Genomic DNA, 14,624 nt, shown 5'->3' with positions numbered 1-14,624 from the left:
GTTGTTGTTAATATCAGTGTACTGACCCTCAAGTAAGACCAGACCTCTGGTTTTATTCTGAAACTTTAAAGACAGACGCCCCCCCCCCCAACACCCCAACCAACTAAAGGGAGATAGTTGGTCAGAAAGCTCAGAAGTTTCTCCTCCACCCAACCTTGCAGTCCCACTTGCTGCTGTCTGGAGGGCGGGCAGGGAATTCAGAGAGCGCAACTGTGAAAACAAAGCCCTTCCTCCCACCAGGAAGGCGCTCCCAGTTCTCAGCGGGAAATCTAACTCTCCAAGGAACCATTCCAGGAGCGTGACATTTGCCCTCTATCGGGACTTCTCTCCAGAATCTTGGAAAAGAAAGCATGCACTAGCCCCGTTCCAGCTGGAGAACTGCAACTGTCCTGGCCTGGCCTCCAGGACGCCCTGAGGCCCAGGCTCTTGGCTCTGTCTCCAGTCCAGATTCTTGACTGCCAGCCCAGTGCCTGGGCAGCAGCAGGAGGCAGACCTGACAGAGCTACAGGGCCACCTCCAGCCCGGGCCTGCCCCTCCTGGGCCATCCCCCTACCCACCCTCTCTGGTTATCTGCAGTAGCATCGGCCTGCACTGGGCTGGCTTCTGAGCGCCTTCTTTCTCCTCCTTCCGCACCCTGGAGGGGCATACTGCTGCTGACGCTGGAATAAAATGCAGCCTCTGTTTCGGAGACAAAGAACAGAGAGGCTCCTCCGGTCAGCTGTCCCTCTTGGCTGGCAGGCTCCCTGCTCTCCCCTAGGCCTCTCCCGAGGCTCCCAGGTGTTTTCTCTGGATCTTAAAGGCATGTTTGACCAGGACAAACCCCAGCAGTTTCCCTGTTCCTGGATGATGTTCCTTTGCTGGGATGGGGCAAGGAAGCACCAGGGCTGGGAAGAAAGCTTGTCTAAGCTGGGCGCTGGAGCTGGTGAGAGCTTGTATTTGCACAGCAGTGTGAGTGCGTGTGTACGTGTGCAGTTTCCTGAGCAAGTGCATATGTGTGTGTGCTAGGATGGGAAGAAACTAGAGTGAGTACATGAGAAACAAAGTGTGTGCACGTACCAGCTGCAGTGGGACAAAGTTTTGTACTCTTGATTTTGGAGCTGTGTGTACTAGTGTGAGGGTAACATTGTTACAAACGTGCCGCCTGGGGTGGGTGTGCACGAGGAAGCCTAAGTGTTCCCGTGCACTGAGTGTGAGGGCACGTGGACAGGCACGTGTTGGTAGTCGCGGCACGGGCGTGTTCAGGAAGGCACCAGCACACGTGCCGGTATGTATGCACCAGACGGTGAGTGCACACGCGTGCACCAGCGCGTGCGGGTATGCGGGTGTGCGTGTGAGCACCAGCCTTCAAGTGAGTGCGCACGCACCAGCGGCACCCCCACACACACACCAGTCAGAGCAGGTTGCCATGGGAACGCGCCGCTGCTCGAGTTAATCATTTCCTGTGGAAAGTGTGCGGGAGGGGCGGGCACGGGGCGGGCCGAGCCGAGGAGGCGGTGGCGTGGAGCTGCCTCCCGCCGGCTGGCCGTGCCGGGCCGGGCCGAGCCCCGGGCGCTGCGGCGACACCGGGATCCTGCCTCCGCCAGGCGGGTGAGTCGGGGCTTCAGCGGCTGAGCAGTCGGGCCCCACCCAGCCCCGACCGGGGCGTAGCAGCCGGCTGATTCTGCCCGCGGGACCCCTCCGCCGGGACCTGGTGGGGCGCTGGGAGGGCCGGGCCCCGAGACCTGGCTGTCCATGGGGTTCCCAGGTTTCTCCGGGGGAGTGGGGGCGGCCTGTCCCCTGGGATCGGAGCAGCCTGGGGACCCTGTTCAGATTGTAACTGCAAGAAAGAGCGCATACCTACCTGAGAGCCGCTGGTCAATTAGCACCGCCCCCTCCCCTGCAGGGGTCCCCCGCACCCCCGGGACACCCTGGAAAGCTGTCCTCGAGGTCCCTCCCACCACGTCCTCTGGGCAGTTGGCTTTCCCCCTGTCAGGCCGAGGGTGGGGTGCGCCAGCCCTGAGGTGGGGAAGCAGGGCCTGGGCAGTGTCCTTCCAACAGTAGGAATCAGCCGTTGACAGCTGCAGCCCCGTTCCGGCAGGGAGGGGGGCCCAGAAGCTGCCCCCTGCAGCCCCCAAGCCCGGTTAGAGCCACAACTCCGAACTGGGCTGGCTGGCGCAGGGAAGGGGCCTGGTCCCATCCCGGGAGATTTTTAAAACGGAAGCTGTATGTAAATTCTCAAGTACCATTTGTCACCCTGACCCCACAAGACATCTGTCTCAAGGTTGGGGGTTGTGACCACCCCCTGCCTTTCGGGTTCCCTGGCTTTTTCTCAGTCCTAGGCTAGGTGAGCACCAGGCTATTCCCTCTGCCCTTGACAAAGTAGCCATCTCCTTGGCCAGGCAGAGTCATTTGCTAGGAATGCAGCCTCAGAATGGGGCTCTGGATTCGCAGTGATTGGACTTAAGGGACATGGGGTGGTGAGTTCTGCTGCCGGTAATGGCACCAGGGAGCAGAGGCTTTGAAATCTGGATTGCCCTGGAAAACCCAGGATGTTTGATGTTGAGCAGGGGAAGTCCCAGCTCCTGTACAGCCCTCTTGCCCCCCACTCTCCCAGAGGAACCAGCCCTTCCCAGCAGCAGTCTGAGGGTGGGGTGCTGTGAAGTCTTTCCCTCCAACTTTGTCCCTGGTCCAGGGCAGTGGGGAGGGCTGCAGCTCTGTGTCCTGGCCCAAACTGAGGGGCAGATGCCCTCTCTCCCAACCAGGCCCTCTACATTCACCCAACACTGGGAGCAAAGTCACTGAATAACAAAAATTTGGATCTCTGAGTGTATGCCAGCATTGTTCTGAATACTACATGTGCATTGTCTAATCTTTAGACCAACCTTCTAAGGTGGAGCTGTTCCCATTTTATGGATGGTGATAATAAGGCACAGAGGCAAAGTTCCCAAGGTCACATGTCTACAAAGTGGCAGAGCCAGGTTCTGAACCAGTCCACCTCCCTACCCCATGACTCCTAGGTCCACAGAGGTCCCAGGACTCAGGTTGGGTATCAGAGGCCCATGCAACGAGGAGAGACAGACAGTGTAGAACCTCTTTCTTGGCCTGGAACCTGAGCTTGCTTGGGATTCCTTGAAACTTTTGACCTTCACATCCCTCCAGCTGCTAAATTCAGCTGCTTTTTCCTTTTGGGGATCAGCACACACCCTTCCTCTTTCTTCCTGACATCTTCCTGGCAGCCGCTCCAACTTCCCTTCCTGATAGCATAGAAAACGGTCTCCCCCACCCCTGCTGATCTTCCTCTCTTAACTGTGGAGTCAGCCCTCAGTGCCTGGCACCAGCTCACCTTGGCACACAGGTGCACCTGCCTCTCCTTCCTTGCCCCTTGTGGTGGGGCTGGGATTTGCCCAGCTCTGCCTCACACAGCCCGGTGAAGGGCCGAGAGTCTGCACCTTTGGCTCTCCACGCTGCCACTTCAGTTCCTCAGTGGTGCTGGGCCACAATTTGGATCAGGCACTGCCCTGTCCTTCAACCACATTCCTGTCCCCTTCCAGTGAGAAGCACCCAGGAACAGCCTACTTCAAGCTGTTTCCTCCATGAAGGAAGGAGGAGACCATGATTGCTGTTCTTCCACGTTTTAGCTCCAAAACATCAGAGATCAAAACTTCTGGCCTCCCAGCCCTGGACTCCCCCGCACCCCGCCACTTCTTTCCTGCACCTCTGTCTACCCAACAGGCCAACTCCCCTGTTCTAAATTCCACAGCCTCTCAGTGCATCCTCTCTCTCCCAAACTTCCCCAAGGAGAAGGAAGTAGCTGCTTCCTCTGGCCCCCACCCCACTTCCTGAGTCTTCCTCTGCCCTCCTCTGTGTGATTCTCTAAAAGGACCCCCAGGGCTTTCTGCCCATCTTTCTTCCACATTGACATGGCCACCTGACTGTCCTATCCTTCTCACTCACTCCCTAGTCCCTTATAAGGACTGTGGAGTGCCCCATGCTCCTGGCACTCGGATTTTCCTTTACCAGCTTCCCTTCCCACCCCTGGATGGAGCCCTGGCCTCGCCTAGTAAGCTCGTCTCTTGCTCAACCTTGGGGTTGTACCCTTACCTTTGGCAGCGGTGGCCTTTTGCTCTGGGTCTTGGTGTCCTGACCTGACCTCTCTTCCAAGCTTCAGTGGGAGTGTTTGTGGGTGTTTGTTTCAGGATGTTCATCCAGGGAGCCATGGCGAGCTCAGGCCATGTGCTGTGGGCCACAAAGGTGGATGTACCCTGAGCCCTGCAAAGGATGGGGAAAGTGGCCCACAGCACAGGTAGCTCCATGGGAAGTCCCTTGGGTGTCCCTAACTCAGTATTAAAACCAAAACCAGGGGCTGGGGATATACCTCAGTTGATAGAGTGCTCGCCTCGCACGCACTCCAAGCTGACTTTCTGTAAGTGGCTTCACTGAATCTAGAACTGTAGCTCAGTCATCTTAAATGTCCTCAAGGCTGCTCTGCACACAGTAGGTGCTCAATAAAGCAGTGAATGCACTGGATATGGTGGCCCACACCTGTAATCCCAGGGACTTGGGAGGTTGAGGCAGGATGATTGCAAGTTCAAGGCCAGCCTCTGTTACGTATTGAGACCTTGTCTCAAGAAAATCAAAAGGGCTGGGGATATAGCTCAGTGGTGGAGTGCCCCTGGCTTCACTCCCTAGTTCTGGGGGATGGGGGAAAGTGAATGTTTGCCGTGTGTTCTGTTTGTTTGTTCAGTTCACAAGGGACCTGCAGGGCTTTCTCTGTTGGCCAGAGCTCCCCACCCCACCTCTGTTCCCCACTACCTTTGGCCTCCATGTATCCTTTCACACCGTGAGGGTTTATTGAAGTGTTTATCTCCCTTCTGCCTGAAAGCTTTGAGGTCACATCTCCCCTAATCAACTAGAAGTTCCCCTAATCAACCAGAACTTCTAGGAGGAAGTCCATGGGAAGCTGCCCATGACCCTTCACACATTCAATAAATAACTATTAAATGGAGAATGAGTGAATCTTGGTGTCTCAACACCTGGCAGGGTTCTGCCATGCCCTTGGCTCAGAGGAAGGGTGCTGGGGTGCAGGACGGACTGAATTGTAAGAGAACGGCTGTATGTAAACCTGGCTGGCCACAGTCCGGGTTCTTCTGAGCCCCTCCTTAGTGAAATGCTGATGTTCGGAGCATTAGCTGAGGCAGAGGAGCCTGAAGGCTCAGGCCATGGCTGCTGATGATTAGAAAACGAGAGGTCTCCCAGAAACAGGGCAAGACTTACCAGGATGTTGCCAGCTCCCAGTGCTTCTTCCATGTGGGGCTCTGGCCGGCCATACCTTCCTGCTGCCAGGCTAGGGAGGAGGGGCTCAGACGTGAGGTCTCTTCAGAGTGCCCCAGACACATCTGAGCACTCCATATTCAGGAACAAGCACCCCCCAAATGGAGACAGAACCCATTTCGTCCTGCCAGCCCAGGGTCCTTGGGAGATGTTGCAACTGAGGCTGCAGGGCTGGGTAACAGGTGACCCATCCTTCACAGACCCTCCAGACTTTCCAGGGCGCCCCCAGCCCTCTTCAAGCTCTCCTCCCGTGTTCTCTCCGCAGGCTGCCCGGCACCCAGAGGAGGCTGCTGAGCCCCGGGCCATGGTCCCCTCTCGCAGGACGTGGAACCTGGGAGCCACGCCCTCACTGCGGGGCCTGTGGAGAGTGGGCCGGGCCCGGGAGCCCGAGCCGGGGATGGCTCGCCCCGCCCCAGCCCCAGCCAGCCCCGCCGCCCGCCCTTTCCCACACACCGGCCCGGGGAGGTTGAGAACTGGTGAGTCCGCATTTTTAAAATGCCTCTTTATTTCCCTTCCTTCCTCCAGATACCAGAGATGAGACTGAGGTTCTCGCCGGCTCCTAACCTCAGTCGGAGCTGTCAGGTAATTACAGGGTAACCGGCCCGGCCGGGCGTGGAGCGCGCTCCGGCTCCTTCCTGCGCCCCTGCCTGGAAGGAGGCGGCTGGAGCGAGCGGGCTGCCTCGACCGTCCTAGGGCAGGGCTCAGCCCGTTCTCGCTCGCCCGCCAGGTCGGGGCCCTGTGATCTGCTGGTGGCCTGCCGGTGGGTGCGCTGAGTCTCTGCCAGAGGCTGGTAAACAAGGTAGGTGAAGCGACTGCTCGGCCGGGCGCGGACACTTGATCCCGCCCGGGCTCGCCCCGGACGCACGGCGCGAGGACTGAGCCCCGGCGCCCCGGAGCGCGGCTGGCGGGGTTTGGGTGCTGTGCGCTCAACTTCAGGTCCACTTTGGCTTCTGTGGGGACCCTGACAGCAGGTGCACGGTGAAGGGGTTCAGGGCTCTGGGTCCCTCCGGGCCCCCTGGGGAGCTGTCAGAGCCAGCTTGTCTTTTCTGGGTCATGTCCCCTGGTGCAGGAACATCAGGAGTGATTCCAGGTGGGGCTGGATTGTCAGGGCTGGGGAGTTGCTCATGACCCTTCTCCGAGCTAATGTGTGGGCAGATCACCCAGAGAGTGTGGGAGATGGGGCTCTACAGGTGAGGTGCCTTCAGGGAGGGATTTGCCGTCTATCACTCCTGATTGACAGGGACAGGGGCTTAGTTTGCCAGTTTTGACCCTCTAAGCCATTAGGTCCAAATTTCTCAGTGTACAGAAAGGGAAACTGAGGACCAGAGAGGGCAGACTCCTGCCCACTTCCCCCCACTCACACTCAGACCACATTTTTAACATATTTATTTATTTATTTATTTATTTTTATATGGTGCTGAGGATTGAACTCAGTGCCTCACATGTGCTAGGCAAGTGCTCTACCACTGAGCTACCACCCCAGCCCTCAGACCACATTTATGTCATCAGTGACAGTCAGAGTGATTCCTTCCAAGGTCTCCCAGCAATTGGGGTGCCTGGGGCTGGCTGCTCCCTAGCATCCAATCCAGGTTGGGATAACCTGGAGACCCCCAGGAAAGGCTGGGGCTTGTGTGTCAGGTAGATCTGGTTGTCTGAAAAGGGTAGGGGATGTTCTCCATCCCGTGAGGTTGTCGTCAGGATTATAAACGTAATATGAATAAGTATGGCTGTTCTAGTTTAAAAAAAGAAAGAAAACAAAAACATTTTACCTTGGAAAACTTAAAAAAAAAACACACAGAAAAACATTTAAAAAAGGAAAATAAGTTGCTGGCCATGGTGGCACATGCTTGTAACCACAGCTACGCAAGAGGCCAAGTCAGGAGGGTCACAAGTTCAAGGCCAGCCTGGGCTAGTGAGACCCTGTCTCAAAACAAAAAGGGGATGTAGCACAGGGGGAAATTAACCTCTGGGCTCTATCCCCAGTGTGGCCAAAGAAAAGAGAAGTCAGTGGGCATTCTGTATAACTCTAATGGTGTGTGCACGCATGTGTATAGGTGTTTGAGACAAGCGTTACGACCACACAGACTTTTACCCACTTAAAAATTTAAGACAAAAGTCAAACAAAAGCCTAGGTGTGAAATGCAGGCAGAGCGGCAGCCCCTGGGCAGGATCTCAGCCGACTGAGCCCCTGTCCCCACCACCTCCTAGTGCCCTGCAAGGTGTGACGGTGGAGGGCTGGTTGGCATGTGGCACTTGAACACTAGCTCCACATGACTCTGGGCACTCTCCTGCTCCCCACCTCCCTGGGTGGTTGTGAGGAGCTGCTGGCAATTGCGGTCTTAATGGGCTGGACTGGGGGCACTTTCTGGGTGCTGGGCGCTTGGGGGTTCTTCTTGTGCCTCATCCCATTTGATCCTCAGCAAGGCGCTGAGGTTGGTTTGTTATCCCCATTTGATGTCAGGCAAACCGAGGATCGGGAGGCCTGCAAGACCTGAAAGGCACACAGCCCTGTGGCTGGCACTCAGGATATGATTTGTCCCCAGCAGTGGCTCGGAGGTTTGCCCTGTGAGGCAAGCCCCTTTTCCACGCTGCCCCGCCCCATGGCAGCCCCAGGCAGCCCCAGGCAATGTGTCAAAGGCCCATCAGGACGTGCTTCTGGTGACTGTAGGCACCAGGCCACCTGGCTCCTAACCTCAGTCAGTTTGGTCTTAATGAAGGCGGGGAGAAATTGCCACCTAGAGGCAGCCTGGGTAATAAAGCTGAGGCCCTGGGGTGGCAAGCTCTGGCCTCCTTCTCCTGCTGTCCTGTAGAGGTGCCGGTGAGGAAGTGCGTCCCATAAGCCACTGTGGGAAGAGGGGCCCCTGCCGGCATCTTGGGTGCCCTCCAGCAGAGAATCTTGGTGGCTTTTGTTAAGAAAGTTGCTCAGCTCTGCTGGTACCAGGCCTTTCCTCTGCACATGGCAGGCACGTGAGGGCATGTGAGTCCCTTCTGGCCACGCCTGGGCCAGCCGGGAGAATGCACAAGCCAGGCCCTGGCCAGTGGTCCATGGCCAGCAGTCTGAGCTTCTCACCTGTCTGTCTGTCCTGAGACAGGGCGTGGAAGAGATACCCTGGCTGGCAGCGAAGAGGAGTCCAGTGCCCGAGTAGCAGCTCGCCCAGCCCTAGCACGGTGCAGAGCCCTCAGCGTGGACTGGGCGGGCCCCGGGAGTCCCCACCGGCTCTACCTGACTGTGCAGGTAAGCCCTGGGGCCTTCAGCAAGGTGAGGGGTTGAGCTGGGCCGGCTGGGCCTTGGCCTCTGAGCTCCAGACATGGTCTCCCCAAAAGATTTCTGGGTAGAACAGGGGACTGCCTCATGTCTCTGCCCAGCTCCTTGCAGCCCACCCAGCAGCCCACCCAGCCATGGGCCTGCATGGATGGGGCACTTCGCTTTCTAAGTTATCTAAGGGAGACCACAGGTTGTGGGGGAGGTGACAGATGCTTTCACAGCCTGGCTGAGGTGTTGAAGTAGAAAGTATGGGGCCTTTGTAGGGAGAGGTCTTGGGAAAAGAGGCCCTTTTGGGGCAGCTGTTGATTTCCTCTCTGGCACATGAGCCCCTGGGGGGCAATGCTGTATTTCCTTCCTTTAAGTGAGAATCCCAAGCTAGACTGGGCTTTCACCAAAACTTGGGTTCTTTTCTCTTGCCGTTATCACTGACTTTTAAAAGGCATTTGTGTGTGTGTGTGTGTGTGTGTTTGGTTGTAGAAATAATACATAAAGAGAGTAGTACTCACGGCTTCTATTTATTGAACACTGTTACTACAGAGGCATTATATGTCCTATCAGGACAGTTACTGTTTTATAGATAAAGACAGGGAAGTAAGAGAGGATGAGTAAGTTGCTGCTGGTCACAGAGCAGGCTAGGACCTCAACCACCTAACACAGCTGACTTTATAACACACGGCACACAGAATTCACTCTATGCAGAGATACAGTACTTAGAAGCTAAAGGCCTTTTGTGGTCTTCTATCTTTGAAAAACCACTGGTGTGTATCCATCTGTCTTCACTTAGCTATATGATTTTTAGCACTTTGACCTATTATTCTTTTTTATTTTAATTTTTAAATTCGAGGCAGGGTCTTGCTAAGGCTGACCTCAAACTTAACAATCCTCCTGTCTCAGTCTCCCAGGTTACTGGGATTACAGGCATGCGCCACGGCGCTGGGCTCACATATTATTCTGTGACTAGTTCTTTTCTTTAACAGTAGTCTCGGTGATCTCTTTACACGTTAGTATACAGAGAACCACATTGCTCTTTTAAACAGTTGTATCACAGTCTGCTTGAGGTTTTATCATAAGTCATTATTGGATTGGGGATGTAGCTTATGATAGAGTGCTTGCCTAGCATGCTTGAGGCCCTGGGTTTGATCCCCAGTACCATTAAAAAAAAAAAAAGATTCTCTGCTGTTGTTTCTAATTGTGGGGAGCTCCTTGAACGTTCGTGCAGCTATAACTGAGTATTTTCATGGAGGCATGGGTGCTGCCCATCTTTAATCACTGAAGGGCATACCATGCGCCGGCACGTACTCTGGGTGGGGATACAGGGAGGAAATAGACCCACAGCCACCTTGTGGAGGCCCCAGGCCCCAAGTGGTGATGGCTGCCAGCCGGGCAGGGGCCATAAATGCAGGGACAGAGGACAAAGTACCAGGGTCATTGGGGGGCTTGGTGGAGGCCTTCCTAAGGAAGGTTGTACCGGGGAGGGCTGCGTTCCCCCACGTTCTTCTGACGTCGAAACACAGATTCCGCCCTTTCCAGAATCCCAGATGCACACAGCGCTGATGGTGTGGGCACAAATGGAGGTCAGGGGCGTGGGAAACTCACGTGCCCGTCTAGTGGACCCGAAGTCCTGTGGCCAGGCGTGGGGTGTATGGCCCCAGTCCCCACTGGTAGGGCCTGGGATTGGTGTTCCTTCAGGGACAGTCTTGCGTTCGGTGGTGGTTCTCAGCCCTTCTCATGTGGTTTATCTGAAAATGGAACCACATGGTCCTTCTTTTATCTGGAAGGCGAGGAAGGCCGGCCAGGGAGAGAACCACTCTTTGCTCTGCCTTGGGCCACTGGTAGTTAAACCCGGAGGCTGCGGTCAGGAACACGCAGCCTCAAGTTGGGTGGTGGCTCTGTTCTGCGCCTTGATTATGGGTGTTGGGCTGGGGCCTCAGCCCAGTCCTGGGGTCAGCAGATCTGCGGGTCTCAGAAGTTGCCGCCAGCAACCAGCTTCCGTGCTCTGGTCCTTCCCACCCCGCTACCCCACCCCAAGCTCTGTTCAGTTTATAGGTGCGTCAGGGTCTTGAACATGGGACGTGAGTGGGTTCCAAGCACAGCGAAGTGACCTGTAGCTAAGTGACCTGCAGCCTCTGCGCCAGCAGCTCCAACCTGAGCCCTCCGGTGGGGCTGCAGATTCCCAGCCCCCACCCCACCCGCCGTCTGCCCTTCCTGGGCCGAGGCCAGCAGGCCAGGAAGCCAGAAATAGTGTAACCTCTGCTGGGGTCGGCAGATGGACACTTCCAGCTGCTGCCGTCTCTGCCCCTGCCGGCGAGCTTGCTCGGGTTGGGGTAGCAGTTGGTCAAAGGGTGGGGACGGAATTAAGTCCCACCAACGAGGGGCCAGGGAGGGGCAGAGGGGTGGGTGGCAAAGCAGGGGGCCTGCCGAGGCCACTTCTCCCTTCTTTGCGATTCCTTCCACTGGGTTTTTAGTGAGCAAAACTCCCTGGCGCCGCGCTCTCCCCGCACCCCGCACTCTGTGCGCAGCCACCCGCCTGGACTCGAGCACTCCATGCGGCTTTAAAAAAACTTTTTTTTCTTTGCTTCAAAGAGAGAGGACACAAGGACGCACAGAGACCTGCCTGCCCAGGATCTCTCTCCCCAGAGGCCTCTGCTGATGTTAGAGAAACAAACCCCACTCAGTAGGCGTTTATAGGGTGAGCAGTTCAAGGGCCAGAAAGTGGAAGGCCGCCCCTGTCCCTCCTCCCCTTCCTGTTGGGACGGATCTTTTTGTTCCCCGAACGTTTACATGGTGTTCATTTCTTTTTAAAAAAAAAAAAAAATTATTAGTTGTTGGTGGACTGTTTATTCATATGTGCTGCTGAGAGTCGGACCCAGTGCCTCCCACCGGCCAGGCAGGCCCTCCACCACTGAGCCCCAGCCCGGCACTACACGGGGTTCGTGTCTGCCTGGCCTCTGCCCCATCACCAGCAATGGCCAGAGAGCCACCACCTAGACACTTCTCCAGGCTTCCTTCTCTACCTGATTCCTGTCCCTGATCACGCATCCCATGCCGATCTGCTGCTTGCCCGGCGTCTCTCTAGGTGAGAAGCCGGTGACTGTCTCTGGATGAAGCGCCTCTTTGTGGCCCTCCCGCCACCGGTCCACTGGTGGGCTCCGCCCCAGCTTCCTTTGCCTCAGTCTGTCCTTGGCCAGCAGTGGGGATCCCATGATAGCCACGAGGGCCTGGGGGTGGTGGCCCTTCCCTTGCTCTGGTGGCCCGTGTGCAACCTCCTAGCCCTGGGGGTGCCATCTGGAGGTGGGGGCCATTCCTAGGGGTGGCAGCAGCTGACATCATGGAGTGAGTGGCCTTGGTTTGATGTGCGTACAGCAGGGCCGGACTCTGGCCTGTGAAAGATGACCCTGGGCCAGAAGTGAGCCGGCTGCCAGGCCGGAGTCTCAGGTGTGGCCCACGCTTCACCGGAGCACTTCAGGTGCCCAGAACCTTCTTTGCAAAGTCTGGCCGCTGCAGGGCCAGGAGAGCCACGTCCACTGTCTTGCTGAGGGGTCTGGGCACGCTCTCTGCAGACCCAAGTGCTCCTGTGGCCCCAGCCCTTCGAGGGCTCGGACCCCGGGGCCCAGGCCTGACCAGCTCCGGGAGCGCAGCCTCTCCCTGCTCAGGGCCCCTCCGCAGCACGGTCCCCTTCACGTGAGGATTCTGGTTGTGTCTTGGCAGCGGGCCCTGCAGAACAAGGGGTGCGAGAGCCAGAGTCAGGGGACGAAAGAAGACAAGCTCCTGAAGAGGCCGGTGCCGGCCCCCAGGCGGGACCGGGAGGCCCTGGAAGCTGGTGGCACCATGAATGTAGAGAAAACAGGTAAAGGAGGTCCGCCCTGGGAGCAGGAGCACCCTGGCCAAGCTAGCATGCAGGGAGGCTCTCCTGGAGGCCCAGCTGTCCCCACACACTGTCCTCCCCAGCTGGAGGCAGCCCAGCCAGACGCTGGCCGCTCCTGAATCCAGGGACAGCGTCCGGTCTCTCCTTTCCCTCGCCACCCTCTGTCCCGTGCTACCAGGGCCCCACCCAGTGACAAGAGGCCTGGCCAGCGGGGGGCTGGGGTTGAATTTCCCTGCGTTTTGTCTTTCCCCAGCGCCTGTCAAAAGCAGGGCACAGGGTGCAGCCTCCCAGACGCCACTGCCCACAGGGAGGCTTCTGGAATCCTGGGCCCACAGGGTCTCAGGCTGCTAGGACAGGGCTCTGAGTCCACCGCCTCCAGTGGAGGAAAAGGAGCTGGTGGAGTCCTGCCGTGGCTCCTGGAGGCTGGTTCTGGAACATTCCACAGGCCCTCCCCCTTTGTAGTCTGAGGGCTGGTGCTGGGGTTTCCAGCAGGAAACCAGAGCCCAGTGACCACTGGGAAAGAGCATCTTGCAGGAGCCCCAGGGGAAGGCCGAGAGCGTGGGGAGGGCGAGGAGCTGGCCTTCCATTGTTTCTTCTTGTCACCGAGGGCTGTGTGTCTGGACTTGCCGGATGCTGTCAGGAGCTCTCCCTGCACGGAGGCTGTGCTAGGGCCAGGTTCACCTCTGGGCCCAAGCCCTCCTGTGATCCGGGCAGGCGTGGGCCTGGCTGAGTGGCCTCCAGGGCCCGGGGAGCGGCGTCTCCCAGTGAGGTGGGCTTTCCTCCCCGGGCAGAGCGGCGCTGATGAGAGGAAGGCCAGGTCCAGCTGAGCGTTAGGAGTGGCTTTTGGCAGGTGGCCAGGGCTGGGCGCACAATCCCCAAGCTCTGTGATGACAGCACTTAAAAAACTGACCTTCCAAGTCGGCGTCCAGCCTCGGGAGCAGGCCTGCTCTGCCTGGGGCCCCTTTGATCTATCCAGTCCTCCCTCTTACCCGTCCTCGGGCCTCCCTTAGACTCTCCCTTCCTTCTCCCCTGTCCAGGCCTCCAGGCTCCTTGCCCAAGGTGGCCTTCTGGGTCAGGCCCTTTGTCCCCCTCTCCCATAGGAAGACCCTGCAGAGTCCCTCCCACACACCTCTCAAGCGGCAGCACCGGCTCTGGGGCCTGAGTCCAGCGTGTTCCTGCCACACCGCAGCAGGCTGTGGGGGGCGGAGGGCCACGCCGGTCACATGCCTCCCGTGGCAGCCCCGTGTTTGGGCCTGGAAGCATCTGTCCACCCTCACTCTCTCTAGAACAGATCACAGAGGCTCGGCCAGCTCTGTGTGACTTGCATGCTGTGTCACATGCAGGCTACACAGCCAGGGTCACTGTCCAGCCAGGGTCACTGTCCAACTGGCCAGTCCCAGCCCTCTGGAAGGAGCCAGGCTCTCGCCCATCTGGCCCTGGGTGCCAGTGCTGAGAGGGTTCTGCCCAGCTGGGAGCCACCCCGCCCCCGCCCAGTCCACTGGCTGCTCGTGGGCAGTGAGGGCCCTTGCTGTGACTCGGTCGAGGCTGCCAGGAGCGGGCAACAGGAGGCTTCCACCAGAGTGTCCGGGGGCTCCTTTACCCCTGGGGAGCCCAGAAGCCCTGGCGCCCTGGGTTGAGGTGGAGGGCCACTCCCTGGCCAGCAGGTGTCCTCTTCTCTTCAGTCCTGGACACTTTGCAGGACCCTGTTTGGGCTCGAGGAGGCAGATCCCCTGCGCCTCCCTGTCTCCCCCTGTGCCCGCTCCCTGCCCGCCGAGCCAGGGCTGGTTCCTGGTGCCCTGCCAGTGAGCTGTGACCAGCAGCCAGGCCTGTTAGCAGGTCAAGGCCTTGACCCACGTCTGTCCTTCACCGTCTGCCTGTCTGTCTCTGTGTTGTCCCTGGTGACAGGACAGTGGAAAGCTGTGGGAGGAAGAGGCATCGGGCTGAGGCCCCGCCCAGCTGGGTGTCCGTCCCTTTCCGGTGCCCATGTGGTCCCCACGTGTCGGTGGCCTTGGAGCTGGCCTGGCTGACCCCCTTGCACACACCGCTCTTGCTTCCTTTGGTGACAGCTTCCCGCGGGGCCCCGCTGGGGGCCCCTCTTCTCTTCTACACTCTGGAGGGAGTTTGAGGTTTAGGAAGCCGTTTCTCCCGGGGACAGTGTCTTTCTCAGCAGCGGTTGCCTGCAGG

At 58.0% G+C, this 14,624-nt stretch overlaps 1 protein-coding gene across 8 annotated transcripts in view; it reads left to right on the top strand.

The window, feature by feature from the left end:
* Positions 1-1,518: 1,518 nt before the first annotated feature.
* The window catches only part of Kifc3 (kinesin family member C3), a 34,390-nt gene continuing 21,284 nt past the window's right edge, over positions 1,519-14,624 (top strand). The window contains exons 1-4 of one of the 8 annotated variants that reach the window (XM_026395648.2): positions 1,519-1,587; positions 5,576-5,786; positions 8,403-8,545; positions 12,284-12,422. In XM_026395648.2, the coding sequence (XP_026251433.2) occupies positions 5,615-5,786; positions 8,403-8,545; positions 12,284-12,422 (454 nt within the window). In that variant the 5' untranslated portion in view covers positions 1,519-1,587; positions 5,576-5,614. Of the gene's footprint in view, positions 1,588-5,575; positions 5,787-6,070; positions 6,110-8,402; positions 8,546-11,593; positions 11,652-12,283; positions 12,423-14,453; positions 14,567-14,624 lie in introns of those variants that run through there. The other 7 variants (XM_026395650.2, XM_077793072.1, XM_026395649.2 and 4 more) reach the window with 7 other exon arrangements.

Source organism: Urocitellus parryii, chromosome 15, assembly GCF_045843805.1.
Source record: "Urocitellus parryii isolate mUroPar1 chromosome 15, mUroPar1.hap1, whole genome shotgun sequence".
In the NCBI taxonomy this organism is placed as follows: Eukaryota; Metazoa; Chordata; class Mammalia; order Rodentia; family Sciuridae; genus Urocitellus; species Urocitellus parryii.
Note: the sequence above shows the minus strand (reverse complement) of the source record. Positions and strands in the feature narration are given on the sequence as shown.